At 42.8% G+C, this 24,891-nt stretch overlaps 1 protein-coding gene across 1 annotated transcript in view; it reads left to right on the forward strand.

The window, feature by feature from the left end:
* The first annotated feature begins 7,670 nt into the window (after positions 1–7,670).
* The window catches only part of TENM2 (teneurin transmembrane protein 2), a 1,208,485-nt gene continuing 1,191,264 nt past the window's right edge, over positions 7,671–24,891 (forward strand). Inside the window, exon 1 of the mRNA XM_084838625.1 lies at positions 7,671–7,896. Coding sequence (XP_084694751.1) covers positions 7,671–7,896 — 226 coding nt within the window. The remainder of the gene's footprint in view (positions 7,897–24,891) is intronic.

A 24,891-nucleotide genomic window follows, 5' to 3' on the forward strand; every position in this document is an offset into this window, starting at 1 on the left:
GCAGGTTGGTAGTTTTCACAACTATAATGTGGCAGAATTTATGTGGAACAAGGAATCAAATATTTTGTGGGGAGGGATTAGAAAATGATGGTTATTTGGTTTTCTATTGTTCTCTGTTCTTTTCTCCTGAATGTGTCACTAATTCTCACATTTTATAAAAATAAACTCGCTATGATTTTAAGAATTCACAGATTGTACTATACATGTAGGCGTCTTCAAACAGCTGGTTCTCCTGGTTACCTAAATTATTTCTTTTCAGAGTGATACACTGCAGGGAAAAAAGAACAAAAATGCCTCATGGTTCATATACCATACCCTTAATCCTAGTAGCCAGAGGGATACTGTCTCGAGTGTGATGGATATACATTTTTATATTGTGGCTGCCATCCTTCTGCCATCCACCTTTAATTGATATATAAAGCCAATTATGTCTATTAGGTCACATAATGATTCAGGTGTTTCAGAGTTTAGATGGCACAGATGGGTGGAATAATGAAGTTATTCCACTGATGGAACTGCTTCTAACAGCAGAACAGGAGGGGGTAATCCTCTTCCTCTCTGCAGTCTCCCACAAGCCATCTAAAATTTGCTGTGGAGAGTTAGAAGACCCTCCAAAGGAGAGGTTTGGGGCATGCAGGGGGCTACAGGGGGAAGAGATAATCCCGATGCACAAGTGGAGTTCCATTGGATTTCGCACCATATTTGCAAGATTTGGAAGGTGGGCTGATGCAGTAAAAGGATTCTGTGCTTAAGACAGGGCCATCTACATTAAGTCTTCACAGCCTTAGTCAGAAAGAATTCCTAAGTTGGTTAAATAGAAAGGGGAAGTATATTATAGTGGCTGGGCAATTTTAGACGTTCTTGGAGGATACTGGTTATCTCAACCCATTTCAGTCTGGGTTCATGCCTGGTTTTGGGACAGAATTGGCTTTGGTCACCCTGATAGACTACCTCTTGCGGGAGAGAGACAGAGGGAGTGCACCTCTGTTGATCCAGCTTTATCTCTTAGTGGCTTTTGATACCATTGACCATGGTATTCTTTTGGATTGTCTCTACAATTTGGGAATTGGAGCCACAGTGCTACAGTGGTTTGGCTCCTACTTGTGGGGACAGTTCCAGAAGGTAGCATTGGGGGACTGTGCCTTGGCTCCCTGGCAATTATGCTGCAGGATACTGCAGGGTATCATCTTGGCCCCCATGCTATTTAACATCTATATGAAGCCACTGGGGGCATCCATTAAGAGATTTGGGGCAAAGTGGCATCAGTATGCTGATGACACACCTAGCTCTATTTCTCTGTAACATTTGAATAAATAGAGGCTGCTCATGTTCTGAATCAGTGCCTGGATCCAGTGATGGGTTGGATGAAGGCCAACAACTGAGACAGAATCCTGGCATGACAAAGACTCTATGGTTGAGTGGTTCCCAGGTACAGAAACTGGGAATTTGCCTATCATAGACAGGGCTTCACTCCCTCAGAAAGAATAGTTAAGTAGTTTTGGGGTGCTACTGGACTCATCATTATCATTAGAAGCCTAAGTGGCTCCAATGGCAAGGAATACCTATTACTGGTTCTGGTGATGTATTGGTTCTAATGTTTTTATCAATGTTTTATATAAATATTTTTAGCAGAGAGAGGGAGAGAGAGAGAGAGAGAGAGTATATATATATATATATATTTCAATGCCATTTAATGTATTTAAATACTCTTGTAAACCGCTTAGAGATATTCTTAAATATGGTAAGCGGTAGATAAATCTATTTTATATAGATAAATCTATATAAATACATTTTTAAATCTACCGCTTTAGCAGTCCGTGCACCTCGGTGTACAGTCATGCCGGCCACATGGCCATGGAAGCGTCTTTGGATAGCGCTGGCTCTTCGGCTTAGAAATGGAGATGAGCACCACCCCCTAGAGTCGGACATGAGTGGCTGGGGACACCTTTACCTTTACCTATATAAATCTATTAAATAAACAAACAAATCATCATCAACAACCCTTTTGGGTCAACCGATTTCCCAGGTTTCCTGAGTCATGCCCTAATACTCCAAATACAATTTCTTGCTGGATCTGAAGTATTGAACAATAAACTTTCTCTGATTTGGTAGTACAGAGAGTAGTAAACTAGTGCCTGTTTCTAGAACATTTTAGTCTGATCATCACATAGCCATAGGGATGTATGAAAGTCACTTACCTTTTCGAAGGGTGACATTTGTGGGGAGGGGAGGCTCTCTGTCCCTCTCCCTGAAATTCTCTCCGGCTGGCTCCGCTCCATGGAGATTCCACAGAGCCGCCGGCCGGGGCCGCCCGCAGCCGGACATCTGGCTGCTGGGCAGCCTGCAGGGACGCAAATGGCAGCTGCCGTAGGCGCCGGCATTTGCGTCCCTGTATTTTGCCATGATAGGCTAAGTAAATATTTACGTAGCCTACCATGGCAAAAAACCCCCAAAACAGCGAACGCAAATGGCGGTGGCTATGGCAGCTGCCATTTGCGTCCCCTTTTTTTTTTTGCCATGATAGGTTACGTAAATATTTACGTAGCCTATTATGGCAAAAAAAAGAAAAAGGGAACACAAATGGCAGCCACTACGCCATTTCCACCCCTCACTTTTGCCATAATAGCCTACGTAAATATTTACGTAGGCTATCACGGCCAAAAAAAAAAGGGAACGCAAATGGTGGCCACTGTAGGCGCCTCCATTTGCGTTCCCTTTTTTTTTGCCTTGTTAGGCTATGTAAATACTTACGCAGCCTATCACGGCTTCTGCAGGGACGCAAATGGCGTCCCTGCATTAGCCATGATAGGCTACGTAAGTATTTACACAGCCTATCACGGCTATAGTGGTGAAGCGAATGGCGGACGCAGACGTGGCCACCATTTTCAAGTCAGTGTGAACGGCAGCAGGTAGGTGTCCTGTTCCGTGCGCCTTTCGCAGGGGGGAGGGGGGCTTCGTTCCACCACGGACTTCGGAGGGACGAATGCACTGGCATTCGGTCTAGGGATGTACGAAACTCACCTTTTTGCTGAATTTTTCGCGGTGGGGGGGAGGTGCTCCATCCCTCCCCCCGGAATCCTCGATGGGTGGGAGAAGATCCAGTCCTCCCCCCGGAATCCTGCCTGGCCGGCTCTGCTCTGGGGCGGCTCCGTGGAGCAGCTGGCCGGGGCCATCCACAGCTGGATTTCTGGCTGTGGACGGGCTGCTGTGGATGCAAATGGCGGCCGCCGTAGCAGCCGCCATTTGCATCCAGCCAGGCTGCCGTGATAGGCTACGTAAGTATTTATGTAGCCTATCATGACAACCCCCCCAAAAAAAACCAGCGTATGCAAATGGCGGCCGCTACAGCGGCCGCCATTTGCGTTCCCTATTTTTCGCCATTACGAAATTCCCTATTTTTCGCCATTACGCCATAATAAACGTAGGCTATTATGGCAAAAAAAAGGGGAACACAAATAGCATAGTGGGTGCTATTTACGTTCCTTTTCCCCCTGCCATAATAGCTTACATAAATATTTACGTAGGCTAAAACGGCGGGGGGAAAAGGAATGCAAATAGCGCCCATGACGCTATTTGCATCCCCCTTTTTTTCGCCGTAATAGCCTACATAAATATTTATGTAGGCTAAAATGGCAAAAAATAGGGAATGCAAATGGTGGCCGCCATAGGCGCCGCCATTTGCGTACGCTTTTTTTTTTATTGGCTTGGCGTGATAGGCTACGTAAATACTTAGGTAGCCTATCACAGCAAAGACCAAGATGCAAATGGCGGCTGCGGCAGCCGGTCGAAAGACCACCCGCCACCGCTGGAGCTGCTGGAGCTGCCGCCGTCGTCCAGAACATCCACCCCAGGTAAGCCTCGTCCCGGGGGGAATCCGCAGGGAGGTGGGGGGTGGCAGGCCATTCCGCCGTGGATTTCAGGGGGCTGAAAGCAAGTGCATTTGGCCTCACTGAAATCCATGGCGGAATTCTCCACCATCCCTAATTCGGCCTCACCGAGATCCGTGGCGGAATTCTCTGACATCCCTACATAGCCATAAAAATATCCTGTGACATAGTCTTCTTTCCCGGATTACTATGTGTCACCCCTCATTCTAAGCTTATGTATGGAACTATGTCTTTTCCAGAGTACCTAATTACTGTGTTTATGTAGCTCCAGCATCATAAACATCCATTACACTGCTGTAACTGAAGCAGCTATATAGGCAGTACCAAGCTATAACTTAGAAATATAATCAGCTCAAAATTGCTATCAGTTCTAAAAGTCATACCAGGATTTAACTATCATGTATATATGCTCTGCCTGTTTCACAATGTACCGACAGCTATTTAAGATAGTTAACAGACTTCTTTTAGTGCTTATTCAAGCTGGGTTTGGACAGTTAAGATGGATGGAGATGGGGGTAAGGTAACTGAAGAAGACTCCTCCCAAAAAAGATAGGAGAAGTTGGGATACTATGGAAGCTTTGGTGGTTTTTCTAAAACTTGCTTGTAAAGTATATAAAACATTACAAGTGATTCTTGATGCTTCATTCTTAAAATGCCACTGGTGTGTTTCACTATAATCTGTACATTTCATCAGGGCTGTGCACTGCTTTGGCCCAAAGCTCAAGTTGAGGTGAGCTGCTTTGGGCCCCTTCTGAGGTGAAGCGGAGGAGGCATGAAGCGACCTGAAGCGGGGGCTCTCCAAAGCGCTTCAGTGCTAGGGATGTACGAAAGTCACTTACCTGGTCTCACAGCTTTTTTTGCGGTGGGGGGAGGCGCTTCGCTTCTCCGCCCGAAGTTCAGGCCGGGGGGGAGGCTTCCCGCCTCGCCCGGCCAAAATTCAGGCCGGGGGGGGAGGCTTCCTGCCTCGCCCGGCCGAAATTCAGGCCGGGGAGAAGCGCCCCGTCTCCCCAGCCGCAAACTTCAAAAGAAAAGTAAAAAAAAAAAGAAGAAGAAGCCCCGTGATAGGCTACGTAACGATTTACATAGCCTATCATTGCTAGATCTGCAAAGTCAGCCGTGATAGGCTACGTTAATCGTCACATAGCCTATCACGGGTGACTTTGGGGAAAAAAAACACGTACGCAAATGGCGGCCCCCATAGGGAGCCGCCATTTGCATTCCTTATTTGGTCCCTGTAGTCTACGTAAAGATTTACGTAGACTACGGCGAAAATAAGGGCAACGCTAGGGATGGCGGAGAATTTCTCCCCGAAACTTCGGGGGGCCGAGCGCCAACGTGTTCGGCCCCCCAAACAAGTTTCGGGGAGAAATCCTCTGCACGCACCCCGCACCCCCCCCCCGGGATGGGACTTACCTTCACCGAATGTCCCTCCCGGTGGCTGGTCCGGCCGGCGGTTCGGCGGGTGTTCGAGCGAGGCGGGAGCGGCAGCCGGTCTTTCGACCGGCTGCTGCCGCCGCCATTACAATGAAAGGGAAAAAAAAAACGCCCCCTGATAGGCTACGTGACGATTCACGTAGCCTATCACGGCTAGATTTGCAAAGTCAGCCGTGATAGGCTACGTCAATCGTCACGTAGCCTATCACGGGTGACTTTAAAAAAAAAAAGCGCGTACGCTAATGGCGGCCCCCATAGGGAGCCGCCATTCGCGTTCCTTATTTATTCGCTGTAGTCTACGTAAATGTTTACGTAGACTACGGCGAAAATAAGGGCAACGCAAATAGCGTTGCCCTTATTTTTGCCATAGTCTACGTAAATCTTTACGTAGACTACAGTGACCAAATAAGGAAGGGGAATGGCGGCTCCCTATGGGGGCCGCCATTAACTGTACACACTTTTTTTTTTTTTAAAGTCACCCGTGATAGGCTACGTGACGATTGATGTAGCCTATCATGGCTGACTTTGCAAATCTAGCCGTGATAGGCTACGTGAATCGTCACGTAGCCTATCAGGGGGCATTTTTTGTTTTGTTTTTAACTTTCGCATTCGCGGCCGGGCAAGGCCTGAATTTCGGCCGGGCGAGGTGGGAAGCCTCCCCCCCGGCCTGAACTTCGCGGGGGGATCAGCGAAGCGCCTCCCCCCCACCGCGAACGTCCTTCGAGGACAGGTAAGTGACTTTCGTCCACCCCTAGACAACGCTATTTGCTATTTGTGTTGCCCTTATTTTCACCGTAGTCTACGTAAATCTTTACGTAGACTACAGGGACCAAAGAAGGAATGCAAATGGTGGCTCCCTATGGGGGCCACCATTAGCCGTACGCGTGCTTTTTTTTTTTTTTAAGTCACCCGTGATAGGCTACGTTACGGTTAACGTAGCCTATCACGGCTGACTTTGCAAATCTAGCCGAGATAGGCTACGTTAATCGTTATGTAGCCTATCACAGGGGCAGGTTTTTTTTTTACTTTTCTTGTAATGGCGGCGGCAGCAGCCGGTCAAAAGACCGGCTGCCGCCCCCACCCCTGACGAAGACCTGCCGAACCGCCACCAGGACCCGCCGCTGGGAGGGACATTCGTGAAAGGTAAGTCCCATCCCGGGGGGGCGGGGGGGCGGAGAATTTCTCCCCGAACAACCTTCGGAGGACCGAATGTGTTGGTGCTCGGCCCCCCGAAGTTTCGGGGAGAAATTCTCCCCCATCCCTATTCAGTGCACACTGGAGTTTCAGCACCCTGGCCCAGCCACACTCCAGCTCCTTACCTGAGCCATTATGAGGAGGAGTCACCATTGTCATCGTTGCCATCACCACTGCCACCTCTGCTTCTGCTGTCTAAGCTGTCTCCGCCTCCACCACCGTTGCCTCCACTGTTGCTGCTGCCCTTTAACCCTGGATGCACGCTGGCTCTCATTGCAGGGAGTCACCATTTTTTTAAATGGCAACTTCCTGGAAGTTGCCATTTAAAAAATGATGACTCCCTGCAATGAGAGCTGGCGCATGTCCAGGGCTCAGGAGCTGATGGCGGTGGCAGCGATAGCAGCAGCAGCAGTGGCGACAGCGGTGGTGCTATCAGCAGTGACAACAGGTACTCCTCCTCATGATGGCTGCTGGCACACGTCCCGAGGGCCCAGATAAGGAGCTGGGAGCTTGCACAGCAGGGCGGGGTCATCAGCCCCTCCCAAGTGGCATTCAGCCATCCGAATCCTGCTTCGGGTTCGGGGCCAAGGTGGATTGGGGGGGCAAATCGGGCCCTCCTTGGATGCCCTGAAGTGGTTTCCAAGTCAGTTTAGGGGGTCCATGCACAGCCCTACATTTCATGTAATGCTCTGTATTTCAGACTCTCCTGAAACCGAAAGGAAACAATTAAAGCTGTTTCTAGTCTGGTTTTCTTCGTGCTGTAGCAAAGCATGAGCTAATATCACAGTGTTGTTATCATTGTGCATGTATACATGAAAAGATTACAGTAGTTTATTTTATCATCAGCTTTTAAAGTCTTCAATAAAAATCTAGTTTTAATAAAATGTAATCAAGCAGTTAAATCAATTTACTTTCATTTGATTCCATTGTGGTCAATTATGCATCTACTTTTTTAAAGGAACTTATGAACTGAAATCTTTTGTTGTGCTTTTCTCACTTTGGTTTTCTAACAAAGTGAAAAAATGTGAAATCTAAAAAATGTATCATTTCATCCTTCCATTTTTTTAATGTTTTGTAGGTGATAAAGTGACCAGTCTCAGCCTTAAAGCTTCACATCGGTGGAGGTGAAGTTAATTTTCTCCCTGACCCAGAATTATGGATATAAAAGACCGTAGGCACCGCTCTTTGACAAGAGGCAGGTGTGGGAAGGAATGTCGCTATACAAGTTCTTCACTGGACAGTGAGGACTGCAGAGTGCCTACTCAGAAGTCCTATAGTTCAAGTGAGACACTGAAGGCTTATGATCATGACACTAGAATGCACTACGGAAATCGAGTTACTGACCTAGTTCACAGAGAATCTGATGAGTTTCCAAGACAAGGTATGTTCTAAGACTCCAATATTTTTGCCCCCAAATTATCCGTTAACAACAATACGTTTAAGTGTTCATGTAACTATTCTGCATTTTTTTTTAAGAGGGGACGTATATTTAGTTGTGGTTTGGCATAAAAGTATAAAATTCAATCTCCATTGTGATGCTAAGTTGTGAATATATTAGCCTCAGGCATATTTATTCAGAATCTCTTTCTGGGTCCCCCTTGTAACACAAAGGTATTAATAATTCTTAGTGTTAACCAGCTGTCATACTGTCATATTTCTGACTATGCCCAAATATTATTTATAACCCTGTATTATGTCACCAAGGTTCATTACGGGTATAATAGAGATTTTACTGCTTATATTTTTGTGGTACTAGCTGTACTGCTAAGAAGAGTAAAACATTGTGATTAGTTTATGGTAATAATCATTTTAGGCCGTGGTGGCTTAGTGGTTAAGACGCTGAACTGCAGACTGGAAGGTCGGCAGGTCAGCAGTTCGAGACCCGAGTGCTGCGTGACGGAGTGAGCTCCCGTCTTCAGTCCCAGCTTCTGCCAACCTAGCAGTTTGAAAGCAAGACATTGCGAGTAGATAAATAGGTACCGCCTCGGCGGGAAAGATAACAGCGTTCCATGCACCTCAGTGTTCAGTCATGCATGGCCATGGAAGCGTCTTTGGACAGCGCTGGCTCTTCGGCTTAGAAACGGGGATGAGCACCGCACCCTAGAGTCGGACACGACTGGTTGGGGACACCTTTACCTTTTTACCTTTAATAATCATTTATGAGGTACTTTGTAACTGCTCTTCTATTTCTTACTGAAGTGAACTGAAATGTGGAGACCGTACACTTTTCTCTGACATTGTTTGGTTGCCTTTTAATTTCATAAAAAATAGAGGGAGGAGACTCATCTAATTACTTTTATGTTTGATGGTAATTTGTTAGCGCCTTACAGAGATGCAAAAGCCCATATTAAATTTGAGATTAACATAAATTCCCCTCACATGAATGTATAAAATTTCCTTCAATGCAAAAATGTTACATTTTAACAGAATGCAGCATTTGAAAACTCCTGAAAAAAGCAACTTCACAGTTTTCTGTACTTTCCTTATGCTTCCCTCTACATTCCACTGAATGAGAATGCGTTCCATGTCTTAACCTTTCAGTTTGTGAATTATTCAAATAAAGTAAAGCACAGTTCTATTTGTGACATGATAGTTTCAAATCACCTGGCTATCACAGCATAGTTGCAGTAATAATGCAGGAAATGTGGTTGTGTACATCATAGCATTGATCCTCTCAAATATTCCCTAGTTATATGGAATTCTATTAAGTTGTCTAATCTCCTTGTCAGACTGAACCCAAGGAAGTTATTTCTAGTGTTTCTCCTAGCCCAGAATGAATCTCAGATAATGGATTTCTTGCAAGATTGTCTTCCCAACAAAATGTATCCCACAGGCTTATAACATTCCACATCCTGAAAGAATATTTGTTCAATATAGCTTCTAATTTTATCCTATTATAGCTATGTAAATGTACTTGAGGCCTAACTGAATTTGTGTGTTTGGTTCATATTAGAGCTAAAAAATTCTTATTAATGACATTCCTTATGAGATCCTTGTTGTTTCTTTCCAAGTTATTAGAAGCTCCTTGGAACTATGAACATTAAGTCACTTATTTTTATTCAGTAGAGTTATGTCCTGTCATTCCCCCAAGGAATTTGGAATGGTTTTAGCCTCATAATATTGCTGTGAGGTTGTTTAAATTGAAAGACAGTGACTTGTCTAAGGATCCCAGTGAGCTTACCACTGAGTAGGTATTTGAACCTGGATTTCCCACATTCAGGTACAACACTCTATCCAGTTCACCTCAATGGTTCTCATAATATCTCAGTTGTAGCTGTGCTTCAAATGAAAAAGTGTTGCTACTGAAGTGAATATATTGTCCCATGTTTGCATAGCTTCACAACTGAACTTGAAATTTGTTTCTGGATTACTTTGATTTTTGAAACATTTTTCCAACTTTCTTCTCCTTTCATAAAAAGACTGTTTCAGGTTGCTCGCTGTATGAAATAGCTGCCATCTTTCCTCATTGTTATGTACTTTAGTTTATATATTTTCCCTATTACTGTTACTTTGGCCTACTTACTATTTCTGTACCTGCTCATTTACGATTTCCTTTGCAAAAAATCTTGACTGTTTTCCCCCCATTGAATTTAAGAATAAACAGTTGTATTTTAACAACAAATGTTGTTTCATGCACCGTCAGAAATAAGACGTTCTATTCATCCAAATTCCAGTAGATGTTCTTCTATGTCTTGATAGACAAACTGTGGGCATTCCTGAAGACACTTCCTTCCTCAGCCATTTTCAGTCTGTTTTCTGGCTATTGTTCTTTGTCTGAGATCAACAGATGATTCCCAGCTAAACTTATTGGACCTCTCAGTGACTTCAGTACTGTGAACCATTCTCCTACAACACTTAGAATGTCAGTGTCTGCTTTGGGTGACAGGAATGACACTCCAGTGCTTCCATGCTTTTTGTTTTTTGTCCAATTGGATGCATAGCATGGTCATTGGGGATGCCACCTAGTTCCCAAAGAATTGATGTGTAGGGTCCAAAAAGGAATTACTATCCATGGTATTCATCTAAACATCTAAACAAAATATAAAGTATTTAGTAGCAACAAGATCCCAAATCCTCAGAGTATTTTCAGCCCCTTGTTACATTAGAGGACATGGCTTGGAACCACTTCAGGTCTCTGTTCTTGGATCTAGGACCACAACTCACCATAGGAGAGAACTGAATAGTGTCCATTCATCTCTCTAACAAACTACCTAGTCATTACCAGAGTCTGTCTGTCTTCTCTGGTGCTTTCTGTGCTTCATATCCAATCTTTCTCTCCATTTCTCTTTTCTCATCAGCATTCTTTGGTACTTATAAAGCTAAAGTTGCTTCTCCTGCTTGGCACACATGCCTCTGCTTTCCCATACCTGCCCTTATCCAGTCCACCTGTGCTTATTTCCAAGCAGCTAGCGTGGATGGAGAGCCAAATTGTATCTCTCTTTCTCTTTGGGGTCATCACACCAGCTTTCCAAACATCATAGGAATGTAAGACTTGTGAAACCCAGGGGAATAAATTTGAGACCCTGGGAAATAAATTTCGCAGAGAGAACCACCACTACTTCAGACTTTATTCTCAACTAACTACAAAGAGCAGGAGCACTTGAAGTAGGGCCTCTTCTGATGATATTATAACTTACAGAAGCAGGCAGTCCTTAACCTTGGTCCCAGACCACTTAGTGTAATAAAGACTAAAAACAGCACTTCAAATTGTGTCAAGAAACTAAATGCAATTCTTTCAGAATTACTATTATGTGCATTCTGCAATCAGTTTCACTTAACAGTCTGCAGCTGTTGCAGGATGGCAATTAATTTCTGAACCCTCTTCAAATGCAGTACCATGTAGAATATGTTGTAGTAATATAATGTAGAAGTTACAAAGGCATGTTTTAGAGTACCCAAGTTCCTGCTCCAAAGAGAGGTCATATGGCAATTTGAGTCAAAGGCATTCCTAGCCACATATCACTAGGTAAGGCATAAAATCAGTGCAGATGGTTTAGAGAGCACAGTACATGAGGTCCCCCAAAGTTAAATCAATAGTAAAGTGAATATATAATGCAGTCAAATTTCTCATTGTAAAGATACCAATCTGTCAGTCTCAAAAGGTTTACTTTTCCTCTGTAGACATGTGCATGCACACATGCACAGGCTTAGAAATATACACATACATACACAGGGCTAGATCCAGAGTTTCTGCGAATGGAACTCTGCTCATGGGATATCGAAGAAAAAAAGGAGGTGACTTTCACCCATACCTCCTTCCACCTTCAGCCCTTGAACAATGTGTAGTTCCAATAGTAACAATGAGGGAAGCACTTACATTTTTCAGCTGCAGACACAGACGAATTTACATATGCAAATTAATTCCAAAGTTGATTGGGTGTTTTGATGGAATTTTATTCTTTCAGAAATAAACATGTGTTTAAAATGGATAGCCCTGATGTAATTTTGAAAGGTGCTGCTAATGAATGCTATTATACAATTGGAGATATTTTTATAATCGTTATTGAATTCTGCTTTAAGAATCTTCATGCACCAGCATCTATTTACACTTGTAAAATAGAACAGTGAGACTGTAAAAAACTACATCAGTTTATGGAGTGTCTTTTCTTAAAAGGAAAAGGTAAAATAAGGTATTGAAAAAATGAAGAAATATAAGGTATTTAAAAAATTGAGAAATAAAAACAGAAATAATTTTAAAAATTACATTTACTTTCTAAGATGCAAACAAGTACTACTTTCTATTTTCAGCTGCAAATTTCACTATCATATACTGTCAGTTATTTATGAACACTTTTCAGTATTAATTTAGGTATCAATAACACTTGATAAAGAAGAAAATAGGAATGAAAAACATCTTTAATCTTTCACATCTGATGGCATAACATTAGTAATGAAGAAAAAGGATAGCATCTGAAAAAGAATAGCACAACCTAACCTTGCCTGTTGTGGAAATCAGTAAATTGGACTAAATCCTGAAGAGAAAGATATTCCAAATGTTAGGTAGCTAAAATGAAGAATGCTTTATGTAATAGAAAGTTGTTTTGGCCTTTGGATGGTTAACTGTATGAGATTAAAGGTTGGCAGTTTACTGCTAAGGCCTAAAGATATATTGTATATGTGGCCTACACTTGGTAGTCTGTCAAGAAACAATAAAGCTTTACTGTTACTAAGGAGTGACTATGTGCCTTAGGAGGTTTACAGTTAGGGCTATTTGTTTTTGTACTGGACAATGGAATAAAAATGAGGAGCAAATATCAGGCAGTGATAGGCCAATGAGGAAACATCTGCACTCATTGGCTATTTGGAATAGGCCAAAGCCTTGGCAATTTGACAGATGTCCAAATGCAACTGGTTAGAAGGTTCTGACCAGAGATAATAAAAGACCAAGCACCACACTTTGAGAGTCATTTGGCAGTTGGAGTCATTTGGGAGGTGAAGCCAGACAGAGAACAAGCTGAAAGAGAAGAAGGCATCAACAGAGCTTAAGGGAAGTGGCTGAAGAAGCTGACCTGAAATCACAGAAAGCAGGAGCTAATATATGCATTTTTGTACAACTTTTTTCATTGGATAATTTGATTACAAAATTCAGAGGAGTGTGAATTTTGAAGGATATAATCTTGACTTCAGCAAGGCATTTGACAAAGTGTCCTATGATGTTCTGATTAGCAAGCTAGCTAGTTAAGTGTGGGCTGGATGGCACTATTGGTGGATCTATAGCTGGCTGGTGAACTTTACTCAAAGAGTGTTTATCAATGGTTTCTCATCAAACCAGAGGGGGGGTCCGCAGAGTTCGGTCCTGGGCCCCATACTCTTTACCCTTTTTATTAATGGCTTGGAGGATGAGATGGGTGGAATGCTTCTCAGATTTGCCAATGACACAAAATTGGGTGGAGTAGCTAATACCTTAGAAGACCGAAACAAAATTTGAAATGATCTTGATAGATTAGAAAGCTGGGCAGAAAGTGACAGGCTGATATGTAACAGAGACAACTGCAAAGTCCTTCCTTAGGAAAGAGAAATCAAATGCACAGGTATAAGACGGGGGATACCTGGCTTGACAATAGTACCTGTGAAAAGAATCTTTGAGTTGTAGTGTGATGTGGTTGCAAAACAGGCACATGTAATTTTAGGTTGCATCAATAGAAGTATTGTTTCTAAATCATAAGGAGGAGTAGTTCCACTTTACTCTGCACTGGTTAGATCTCACCTAAAATACTGTGTCCAGTTCTGGACACCACACTTTAAAAAGATTCAGATAAATTAGAATGATTTCAGAAAAGGACAAAAAAGATGATCTGGGGACTGTAAACTAATTTATGTGAGGAAAGATTGAAAGAACTGGTTATGTTTAGCCTTGAGAAGACTGAGGGGGGATATTATAGCACTTTCGCATACCTAAAGAATTGTCACATGGAAGAGGGCTGCAACCTGTTCTCTATTATCCAAGACTAGAGCATGAACTAGGGGCTTAAGTTACAGAAAGGCAGATTTTGGTTGAACATCAGGAAAAAAAAAAAACACCTAACAGAACAGTCAAACAATGGAACCATCTACCTGGGAAGAGGTGGGAGGTATTCAAGCAGAAACCAGACAGCCAACTATCAGGGATGCTTTAAACTGGCTTCCTGCACGGGGCAGGAAGTTGGACTTAATGGCCTAAATGGCCCCTTCTAACTCTATGATTGTATGAAAATGTGAACCAAATCAATTTCTCTCCCATCCCTAACAATGAGTTCCTGATGAGAAGACTTTAGATTTAGACCTCTGGGGTATTATGTGTGGGCTAACTGGGGAGGAGATAGGAAAGGGAAAATGGTCAGTTGGTTTTGATCAGGAAAGTGAACTAATTTTAGGGAATAGGTATTTCCTTAAATAATATTACCTCAAACAAGCGACAAATAAGGCATAGTTTTAATACCTATGTTACTAATTAATTAAATAATTTATAGTGTAAATAACTTTAAATTTTAAAAAAATGTATTTGCTTTCCATCTTTAAAGGGTGTTTGTCCTGTATCTATGGCCTAAACTCAGTGGTGTCTGAGAGAGGGAGACAGAACGAGAGATGGAAGTTAAGGGATAAAGCAAGCAGGTATTTTACCACATAGTGTTATTGGTGGGATCATAAGGAGAATCTTTCATATGCATCTGTGTGAAAGAGGGGAATTACCAATGGTAAATATTGTATGGTCTGTCATGTGGTCAGTCACTTGCATAATTTGATAGAAAGGAACAACAACCACAGTTTTCAGGAAAGTGAAGTCAGCGCATCAACTAAGCTATGCTTTCTCTTTTAAAGGGTGCATTTTATAACTATTAAAGTATGCTTTATTCTACGTATACTGGAGTACACATATGTCAAGTTGGTAACTGCTTATTTTTGCCAACTATAGCAATTTGCCTCAGGATACAAAATAAGATGCCAACAGAGTAACTTTGAGTTTAAATGAAGTCACAATATTTATTTATTGATAATGCTAAAATGAATTTATCAGCCTTGTATTTGATGTCTGCATTCAGCCTATTTACTAGTCATGGTGGTCATTAAATCAAATGGGGGTTTCTAATGATATGTTGGCCCATTGCAAAGATTGGTCCATCATGCAGTCTCCCGTTACCCACAGAGGCCAGTAGCTTTCAGTGAAGCTGCCTGTAGCCAAAAAGGATATAGTTCACATTTCCTAGGGAAATAAATTTAAGTAAATGTAAGTTATTTGTTAAGTATCTCTCTTCCACAATTCATAGCAGCATAATATTCCCTAGCCCCCATACTTGGGACATCTTGTTAGCACCTGGTGCCTTATTGTGAGTCTGAAAAAGCCACAGGTATTAGTACAATGGCCAAATCTACAGACATCATGAACATTTAGAGCCTTTTGAAAGTTATTGCCAGTAGCAGCCTCCTCAAGCGCTGCTGTTCCACTGAAGAAGCTATGAAGGACAGAAAGAGAACATGGCTATCACCAGGCATTGCGCAATGACTGGAGAAAACCTAGGAAATTACCAAGTATTACAAATACATCCTAGCAAGCTGGATGTTAGTGGTTGCCTCTCTCCTTAATTCTTCATTACAGAACAGCCACACATTGCTCTTGTGCTATTTATCTTTTCACTGTTATCATACACCAACTCCAGCAGTTGCAACTGAACAGTTTTCTCCACTTATCTGTTGAAGACTAGCACCAACTGCAATTCCATTTCCTGGGTGTAACTTCTAGTCTGCTTTGCCTTTTTCCTTCTACTTCTTCACGTTGCTATCTGCTTTGAGCATGTCCCAAGGTGGCAAGGGAGGACCTTTCTACTAATTTTTAAAATCTTTACAGCTCTTGTAGTAAAGATCTTGAAATTATATTTAAAGGCGCTATTACTCCCACACACAAATTGCCTTTATGAGGAACTAACTGACAAACACGTCATGTCTGGGGCAGCTGCTGATTTTGTATTTCCAGGATCCAAAGGATGAACTTGTAGTAGCCTGATGCTCTAGATAGGAAATCTATTAAAGGCACCACATGTTTCAAACCAAATCCAAGAGACAATTCTCTACTCATGAGATTCTCATTTTCAAAGATACATGTTTTACCTGTCTGCCTGATCTAAAATGTTGACTATTTCCGTTTTCACCCTCTCTGATGGTTCACCTTTGTATCTGGCATAGTGTCTGCATATATCTACCTGTTATTTGGGAGAATAGAGATCTGGAACAGTAGATGGTACTAGCAACAGATTGGAACTGCACAAGATTTAAGCAGTTTATTCATTTGAATTGATAGCCGAAAGCATTCAAAAGCTATTAGCTCAAAAGCTCAAAATAGGATTTAAAGAAGTTAGCCACAACACCTCCTAAAAAACAGCTCTATCAAAAACAACTCATCTGGAAGATTAATTTTCATATTGCTAGAATTTCCTATTTGTAGGCCAGTTGCTTAGTTAAAGCAATGATATTCCCCGTAGTAACCTATGGCTGCGAGAGCTGGACCATAAAGAAGGCTGAGTGAAGGAAGATAGATGCTTTTGAACTGTGGTGCTGGAGGAAAATTCTGAGAGTGCCTTGGACTGCAAGAAGATCAAACCAGTCCATACTCCAGGAAATAAAGCCAGACTGCTCACTTGAGAGAATGATATTAAAGGCAAAACTGAAGTGCTTTGGCCACATCATGAGAAGACAGGACACCCTGGAGAAGATGCTGATGCTAGGGAAAGTGGAAGGCAAAAGGAAGAGGGGCCGACCAAGGGCAAGATGGATGGATGATATTCTGGAGGTGACGGACTCAACCTTGGGGGAGCTGGGGGTGGCGACGGCCAACAGGAAGCTCTGGCGTGGGCTGGTCCATGAAGTCACGAAGAGTCGGAAGCGACTGACCGAATAAACAACAACAAAAACGTACTGTCACTATCAATAGGCAAACTACGATGGTCTACATGAACTGAAGCACATTATGCTAGTCTAGCCTCAAGATGATTGGGTTGGTTTGCATGATCCCTGGCATCCACTGTGGTTTAAATAGCCACAGTGGCTTGCAGCCATTGTGGATATTCAAGCCACGCCGGGCAGTCACCACGGCTTATTGCAACCTGTGAACCCAGGCAGGGAGGCTTGTTGCCATGGGTAATGAGCCACCCAGAACCCATGGGCTTCAAAAGGGTTCTGGGTAGCTTGTTACCCATGGCAACAAGCCACCTTGCTTGGGGTCACACGTTGTGATAACTAAGGCATGCTCACTGCCCACCGTGGCTTGAATATTCACAGTGGCAGCCAGCATGTGAGAATCAGGTCAGAGTGAAGGATACCTTGTTGTCTTGGTTAGGTCACACTGCCTCCCACTGTTGTGTATACCACTGAGTAAGGTAATGCTGGAGATGGAGAAGCTTTATTGCCTTGCATAGATGCCATTGGGCAATGTAATATCTTGCTGCTATAGTATCTTCTTTGATTTTTAAAAAATATGTAATACTACAGATTTGTAGATAATATATACATATTTAGCCACCTCCTTGTTGATCTTTAGGTGGGCTCTAAAGACCTTTTTATTCCAGTCAACTCCGGGATGATTTGAGGTCATGTAAGTGTTTTATCGGCTGCCGGCGTAGCTATTTTAATGTTTTTATTTGCTTCTATCTGATTGTTTCACCTGGCAGTAATTAATGTACTGATGTTGTTTTGATCTTTAATTTTGTATTTGTGTGACCTTATCATGTGATTTACTGACTACTGTAAACTGCCTTGGGAGGATAATTTATCCTGAAAGGCGGTTTTAAAATCCATTTAATTAAAAATAATATTAAAAGCATTTGTCAAATGTACTGTTTAAATGTAACATTATTTTCCTTATCTGCTTACCATTTCTTACACGCTTGAATACTGAAGTATCTTAGGACCTGCCAACAGAGTGCCAAATTCTGTGAACCGTAATGCAGTGTTCTCTCTGTCTCTTTAAATGCTCGTAATTATTTTTATGCCAGTAATTTATTAATTTACCCTACTTTCTCTGCTGATACAACATTCAGAAGCCTGGACAATTGCAAAGATATTAGAGGACTTGCACACATAGACACACACCATATTTTTAGAATAGTACTTTGAAAAGAAGCTTTTTTATTTATATTACTCTATAGTTAATAGAACATCTGTGAACTTGCATGAATTTGAATCAGTAAGCCACAATCTGTACTTTTTTGAGATGGTTGAATCGAGAAGCAATGAATACTGTGATAGATTTTCTACTTTGCAAGGTAAGAGCAGGGTGTATATGTAGCATCCCGCATGTCTCTAAGTAGCTATCAAAGCTAGTTTGAGTTAAGCAGCTATAAAAGCTAATTTTTAGTGTTACTGTTATATTGTCATAATTTTACCTCTAGGCTGGGCTGGTTGTATGCTAGCTCCAAGCAGCCCCAGCCAGAATGGCCAATGGTCAGGGGTGATGGGACCTTTAGTCCAACAGCAGCTGGAGGCCACAGGATTATCCCTACCCTGCTCTAGATGATGTGGAGCACCTTGGAAAAGGTGTGAAAACTGATATACAGTTGTCGTAATCCACAGCCAGGATATTATGTTCACATTTCATATATGTTAAGAGTTTCTGCTGGAGCTAAAGCCTCAGTTCTTAGCTGTTACACAAGTTATTGTTGAGTATTCTGTGTTGCGTTGATGTCTTCTCTTTTATTCAACTTGAAATCAGACTCAGTCGAGTAAACATTCTCCTCCAGGAATTATGAGAACCAGCAGGATATGCTTCAAGATTTTAATAAGTGCAACAAACAGGGAATTATTTAATGATTTTCAAAAGTCTTTTCTAATTCCTAGAATGTCTTGATAAGTGGACAGTACACAATGTTTATTCTACTTCCTCCCACAAGGAGATTTAATTTCAATGAAGCATAACATAATGTTTGTATAGTATTCCTGTCTAGGTCTACTCTGTTTTTCCCATCATCTTCCAGTTTAAATAAAAATATCATTTCCCATTTATTCTCTAATTCATTTTGACCTATCTTGTAGCCATGATGAGATTAGAGAAGCAATTGGCAATGGTCTTGACCACACACTTCAGCATGTCATAAAATACATAGTATTTGTACAATTTGTAAAATGCGATAGTCATGAGATAGGTAAACATTCTGATGTCCATACTCACAATTTTAAAAGGAAACTTTCCCCCCGGCATTTCTTTGCATCTTTCACCACATTTTCAACATGACTAAAGTTCTCTGAAATGTATGTCTGTCGAAAAGTAATGGAATGTTACATTTTTAACATGCACCATTCTGAGCTCCTTTTAGGAAGCAGTATTTGAATGTAACACACAAATTAAGACTGCTTTGGTTGTCTTTGTGGACGTTTTATGCTTGGAAGTGGCATGTCCGTGTTAGTTCTGCTGGATCTCTCAGTGACTTTTGATACCAATGACCATAGTATCCTTCTGAGACATCTGTCTGAGATGGAACTGGGAGGTACTGTTATATAGTGGCTAGGGTCCTTCTTGGAGGGGCAATTTCAGAATGTGGTGATTCGGATTCCTGGCCTGTGGTGTCCCTCAGGGTTCCATCTTATCTTCCATTCTGTTTAACATATACATGAAGCCACTGGAAGAGCTTAACCAGAGCTTTGGGTTCGGTGCCACCAGTATGCCGATGACACTCAATTCTGTCTCTCCATTACATCTAAGTCCAAGGAAGCTGTTCTACTTCTAAATCCGTGTCTGGTGTTGATAATAGAATGGATGAAGGAAAACAAATTGAAGTTTAATCCAGACAAGAGAGAGGTGTTCCTAGTAGGGATGGCAGAGAAATCCGCCGTGCACACCAGTGAGGCCGGATTCCTTTGAATTCAATTGAATTCCTTTGAATCCGGCCTCTGGAGTCCATGGCGGAGCGGCACCACTTTCCTCCACCTCCCTCCAGAATTCTACAGAGACAGCTCCTGTCCGTGGCGATTTCGCGGACCGCATGCCAGCTCCGTATGCCTGCCGAATGGCGATACTGTAATGGCAGCCGCCATTGCCGTATCACCATTCGGCAGGCATACAGAGCTGGCGTGCAGCTCCGCGGAATTGCCGTAGAGCGGAGCTGGCTGTGTAGAATTCCCGGGGGAGGAACGGATTCCTGCCCAAAGCAGCAGGTAGGGAATCCGCCCATCCCTAGTTCCTAGTTAGTCAAAAAGTGGACCAGCGCTGGATGGGATTACACTTCCCCTGAAGTCTCAGGCTCACAGTCTGGGTGTACTTCTGGACTTGACATTGAACTTGGATGCCTAGGTCTCAGCGGTGGCCAAGAGTTCATTTCCACAGCTGAGGCTAGTGTGCCAACTGCAGCCATTCCTAGAAATGTCTAGGGATGGCGGAGAATTCCGCCACAGAATTCAGTGAGGCTGAATGCACTGGCATTTGGCCCCCCAAAACCCGTGGCAGAACGGACTCCCACCCCCCACCCCCCCACAGAATCCCCCCCGGGACAAAGCTTACCTGGGGCAGATTTTCCGGCAGCTTTGGCCGCGGCTCTGGCAGCGGCGGCAGCTGGTCTCTTGGCCGGCTGCTGCAGCCGCAATTTGCATCCTGCCTGGCTGCCATGATAGGCTACATAAGTATTTACGTAACCTATCACGGCAAAGAGCAGGGGCGCAAACGGCAGCCGCTACGCTGTTTGTGTCGCTGCTCTTTCTGTGATAGGCTACATAAGTATTTACGTAGCCTATCACGGTAAAGGCAGCCACGCAAATGCCTTTTGTGTAGCTGCCATTTGCGTAGCTGCCTTTACCGTGATAGGCTACTAAATACTTACGTAGCATATCACGGAAAGAGCAGCGGCACAAACGGCATAGTGGCTGCCATTTGCACCCTTGCTCTTTGCTGTGATGGGCTGCGTAAATACTTACGTAGCCTATCATGGCAGCCTGGCAGGATGCAAATGGCAGCCGCCATTTGCGGCCGCAACAACTGGCCATGGCCGGAACTCCGGCTGCGGACGGCCCTGGCTGGCGGCTACGTGGAGCCACCGCAGAGCAGAGCTGGCCCAGGGAGGATTCTGGGGGGAGGGACAGAGCGCCTCCCCCCCACCACGAATCAAAGCTGCAAAAAGGTAAGTGACTTTCGTACATCGCTAGAGATGTCTGATCTGGCCATGGTTACACATGCATTAGTTTAGTTACAGCCCATTAGGACTACTGTAACATGCTCTATGTAGGTAGGGCTGCCTTTGAAAACTGTTTGGAAACTTCAGCTGGTCTAGAATGCTGCCGCAGACTGTTGCTTGGGACCGGTGTAGGGTAGGGATGTCAGAGAATTCCGCCATGGATCTCAGTGAGGATGAATGCCAGTGCATTCGGCCCCCCGAAATCCATGGCGGAACGAAACCCCCACCCCCCCACCCCACGAAAGGTGTGCGAAACGGAGCACTTACCTGCTGCCATCCGCACTGACTTGCTTCCTCATCATAGCTGTGATAGGCTACGTAAATAATTACGTAGCCTATCACGGCTAACGCAGGGACACTATTTGCGTCCCTGCGGAGGCCATGATAAGCTACGTAAGTATTTACGTAGCCTATCACGGCAAGCTAAAAAAAAAACAAAGAGCGTACGCAAATTTGCGTTCCCTTTTTTTTTTGCTGTTTTAGCCTCCGTAAATATTTATGTAAGCTATTATGGTGAAAAAAAGGGGAACACAAATAGCGTAGTAGGCGCTATTAGCGTTCCTTTTTTTTCGCCGTAATAGCTTACGTAAATATTTACATAAGCTATTATGGCGAAAAGAAGGAACGCAAATAGAGCCCACTAAGTAATTTGCGTTCCCCTTTTTTTCGCCATAATAGCCTACGTAAATATTTACGTAGACTAAAACGGCGAAAAATAGGGAACAAAAATGGCAGCCGCTGTAGCCGCTGCCATTTGCATATGCCGTTTCTTTTTTTCCTTTTTTTGCCCAGCTGTGATAGGCTATGTAAATACTTACATAGCCTATGACGACAAAGACCCGGATGCAAATGGCGGCCGCGGCAGCCAGTCGAAATATTAGCCGCCACCAGACCCACCGCCGGACCTGCTGCCATCCAGAACATCCGCCCCAGGTAAGCCTCGACCCGGGGGAAATCGGGGAGGGACAGGCCGTTCCACCCCAGTGCATTCGGCCTCACTGAAATCCGTGGCAGAATTCTCTGCCATCCCTAAGCCCTATACAGCTTGGGTTGGGCTACCTGAAAGACTGCCTTCTCCCATAAGAGCCTGACCAGGTTTTAAGCCCTGCTCTCGCCGGTACTACTGCTTTCAGAGGCACATATGGTGGCGACACGAGAGAGGGCCTTATTGGTGGCTGGTCCTACGCTGTGGAATCCCTGCCTGGGGAGCGTAGGTTGACTCCCTCTCTACTCTCCTTGCATACAAATTTAAAACCATAATTCACAATAAAACCTTTTTAAAATAATTCTTTTTTAAAAAAAGAATTAAAACCAGCTAGCACCATCTACACAATGGCACTCACTAAACTAGCTCAACTAGGCCAAGATGAAAAGGTTAAGTCTTCAAGACGCGCAATGATTGAACCTGGGAGATGACAATTGGAACCAAGTTCCACAAGTGGGGGACTGCTACCAAGACAGCCATATCCATCATGCCCACCAACCTAATTGCTCTTACAGAAAGGCACACGAGCACACCATCAGTGTAGGCAGGTTGCTATGAGTGGAAACAGCAATCCTTAAAAAAACTTGGACTCAAATCTTTTAGGCCAGCACCTTTAAAAATGGGAAGAAAATTGTTTAAATGTAAAGGGGACACCAGGGCAGGTGTCATTCATGGTCCCTCCTGGGGACTTACTGCAACAGCTTACTGAGGATCCCACATGCTTACAATGGGCATATAGTGACACAGGGGAAATGACTATTTGTTCCTTCTGAAGCATTCATATGAATGCTGCCTTTGAGTCGGAAGTAATTCTCCGAGCTCAAAGCATAGGTAGTCAGAAATATACTCCCTTGCTTTAGGCAACTCTTGTCTAACATATGTTATAGTTATGGGGTGCTATATACAGGAATTATATTTTCAGGTGAAATGTTACAGGCCTTAAGGCACTAGCATTATTTGTAAAAATGACAGAAATTAGGGTTGCTACCAGATACTTTCTGAGTTGTTTTCCTCTAACCTCAGTTTTTTGGTATTTTGATTAACTTAGGCATTTCCATTTGGCATTTTACAGACACAGATGTAAGAAAAAACAATCATAAAACAAAATAGATCGAAAAGGATTGCGTACAGCATTCTGTACGGCATCCAGAATAGCATGTGATGCACTGAATGCAGCTGGAAGCAATTGGTGATTCCACCCATGTGCCTGCAGGGAAGTGCTCCTCTTGTATGCCAGCACATTCCTGCTGTACCCTCTCAAACCCCCACAAAAAGTCACTCCTGAGGGTTGGAGATCCTCACAAATGGTGTATGATGCAGTGCAATGGAGATGCAGCCAGCGAAGGAAATCAGTAAGGTCACTCATGCATGTATTGAAGTGCTCTCCACATACACGAGGGGCTGTTTGGATCCATCCCGTGTTCACACACACGTGCTTATCAAATTACCACACTGAAGTTATTAATAAGCCACTTTGCTGCAGATTTAAAAGATAAATAGTTGCATAAATCTATATATTCTTACATCTTATTGCATACTTACTTTGTACATAGATTTGCCTGCACCAATATCACTATTTCTTCCATAGCTTCTCAAATTTGTATATCAGTATAGCTTGACAGACAAGACTGCTATGAATTCTAAAAACCAATTCCTCATAGTTGTGTGATATTCAGATAAGAGAAACACAAGTAATAGCAGTAATTGTTTTGTAGTAAGTGGTTGAATATGCCTTATTATTGATGAAGGGCTGCCTGTAGACCCATTTGACTCATCTCTAGAGCAAACTTAGATTAGTGAAGTTGACAAAACAAATGGCATTCAGACATTTAAATATATAGCTTCCCATTCTTTACAAATACTTAGCTGTAAGTGTTTTAGAATTAATGCTAAAATACATATCTGTGAATGCAGACCATATTGGAAACTAAGATTTACTGTCCCAGAGAGTAATGCTTACTCAGCCATCTGATGAGATTTGAGCACTAAACAGTTTGAGAGAGATGCATAAAGCTGTTTTATTACAAGATGCTGTTATGAATTATTGCAGCTTTCCTTATGGTATAATGCTATTGCCAAACAGCATGTATGAATATTAGCGGTTTTATTTTTTTTGCATATACATTTGTTGGGAGATATTTGTGTTATGGTTTCTGGCAGTTCCTACTCATCCTTAAGTAATGGTTCCTGTGCAGAGCTCTAATCAAATCCAAAGGTACTTTGTAAAATTTGGGCAGAAGAGTGTTGGGAAGCCACACTTTAATTGCAGACCAACAGAACATTGCACCGGTATGAAATGGTTCCATCTCAAAGGGATGACTACAGAAAATAAGAATTTTGCTGTCCTTTTCATTAAAAGGACATCAATGATCAGATGTTGTTAATTTAGACCTTTTCTATCATTTTTAATTGAACAGATTACAATTTTTGTTTAGTAAAGGAATACCAAAAAAGGCCTGTAGATCAAAACTCCCATTATGTAGCAGGATTGGATCTTTTTTTTTTTTATAGATCCACTCAGATGGGACATTATTAAAAATTAAAATTATGTGAGCGGTGGTATGGGAGACAACAGGATTTTTATCTCGCTACAACACAGTGTTGCTCCATCATTTTATACATATATATTTTAGTTTAAAATTCCCTACTCCTGAGAATTATATGTACCCTTTCTGAAAGGGATTTTCTAGCCTACTGTACTATTTTTCCAGGGAGATCTAAATGTGTTGTTTCTTGTTCTCATCACCGCTAATTAGCATAAAGT

The sequence above is a fragment of the Heloderma suspectum genome, chromosome 2 (genome assembly GCF_057233095.1).
Source record: "Heloderma suspectum isolate Gila_16-S chromosome 2, 16-S_ref, whole genome shotgun sequence".
NCBI lineage: Eukaryota > Metazoa > Chordata > Lepidosauria > Squamata > Helodermatidae > Heloderma > Heloderma suspectum.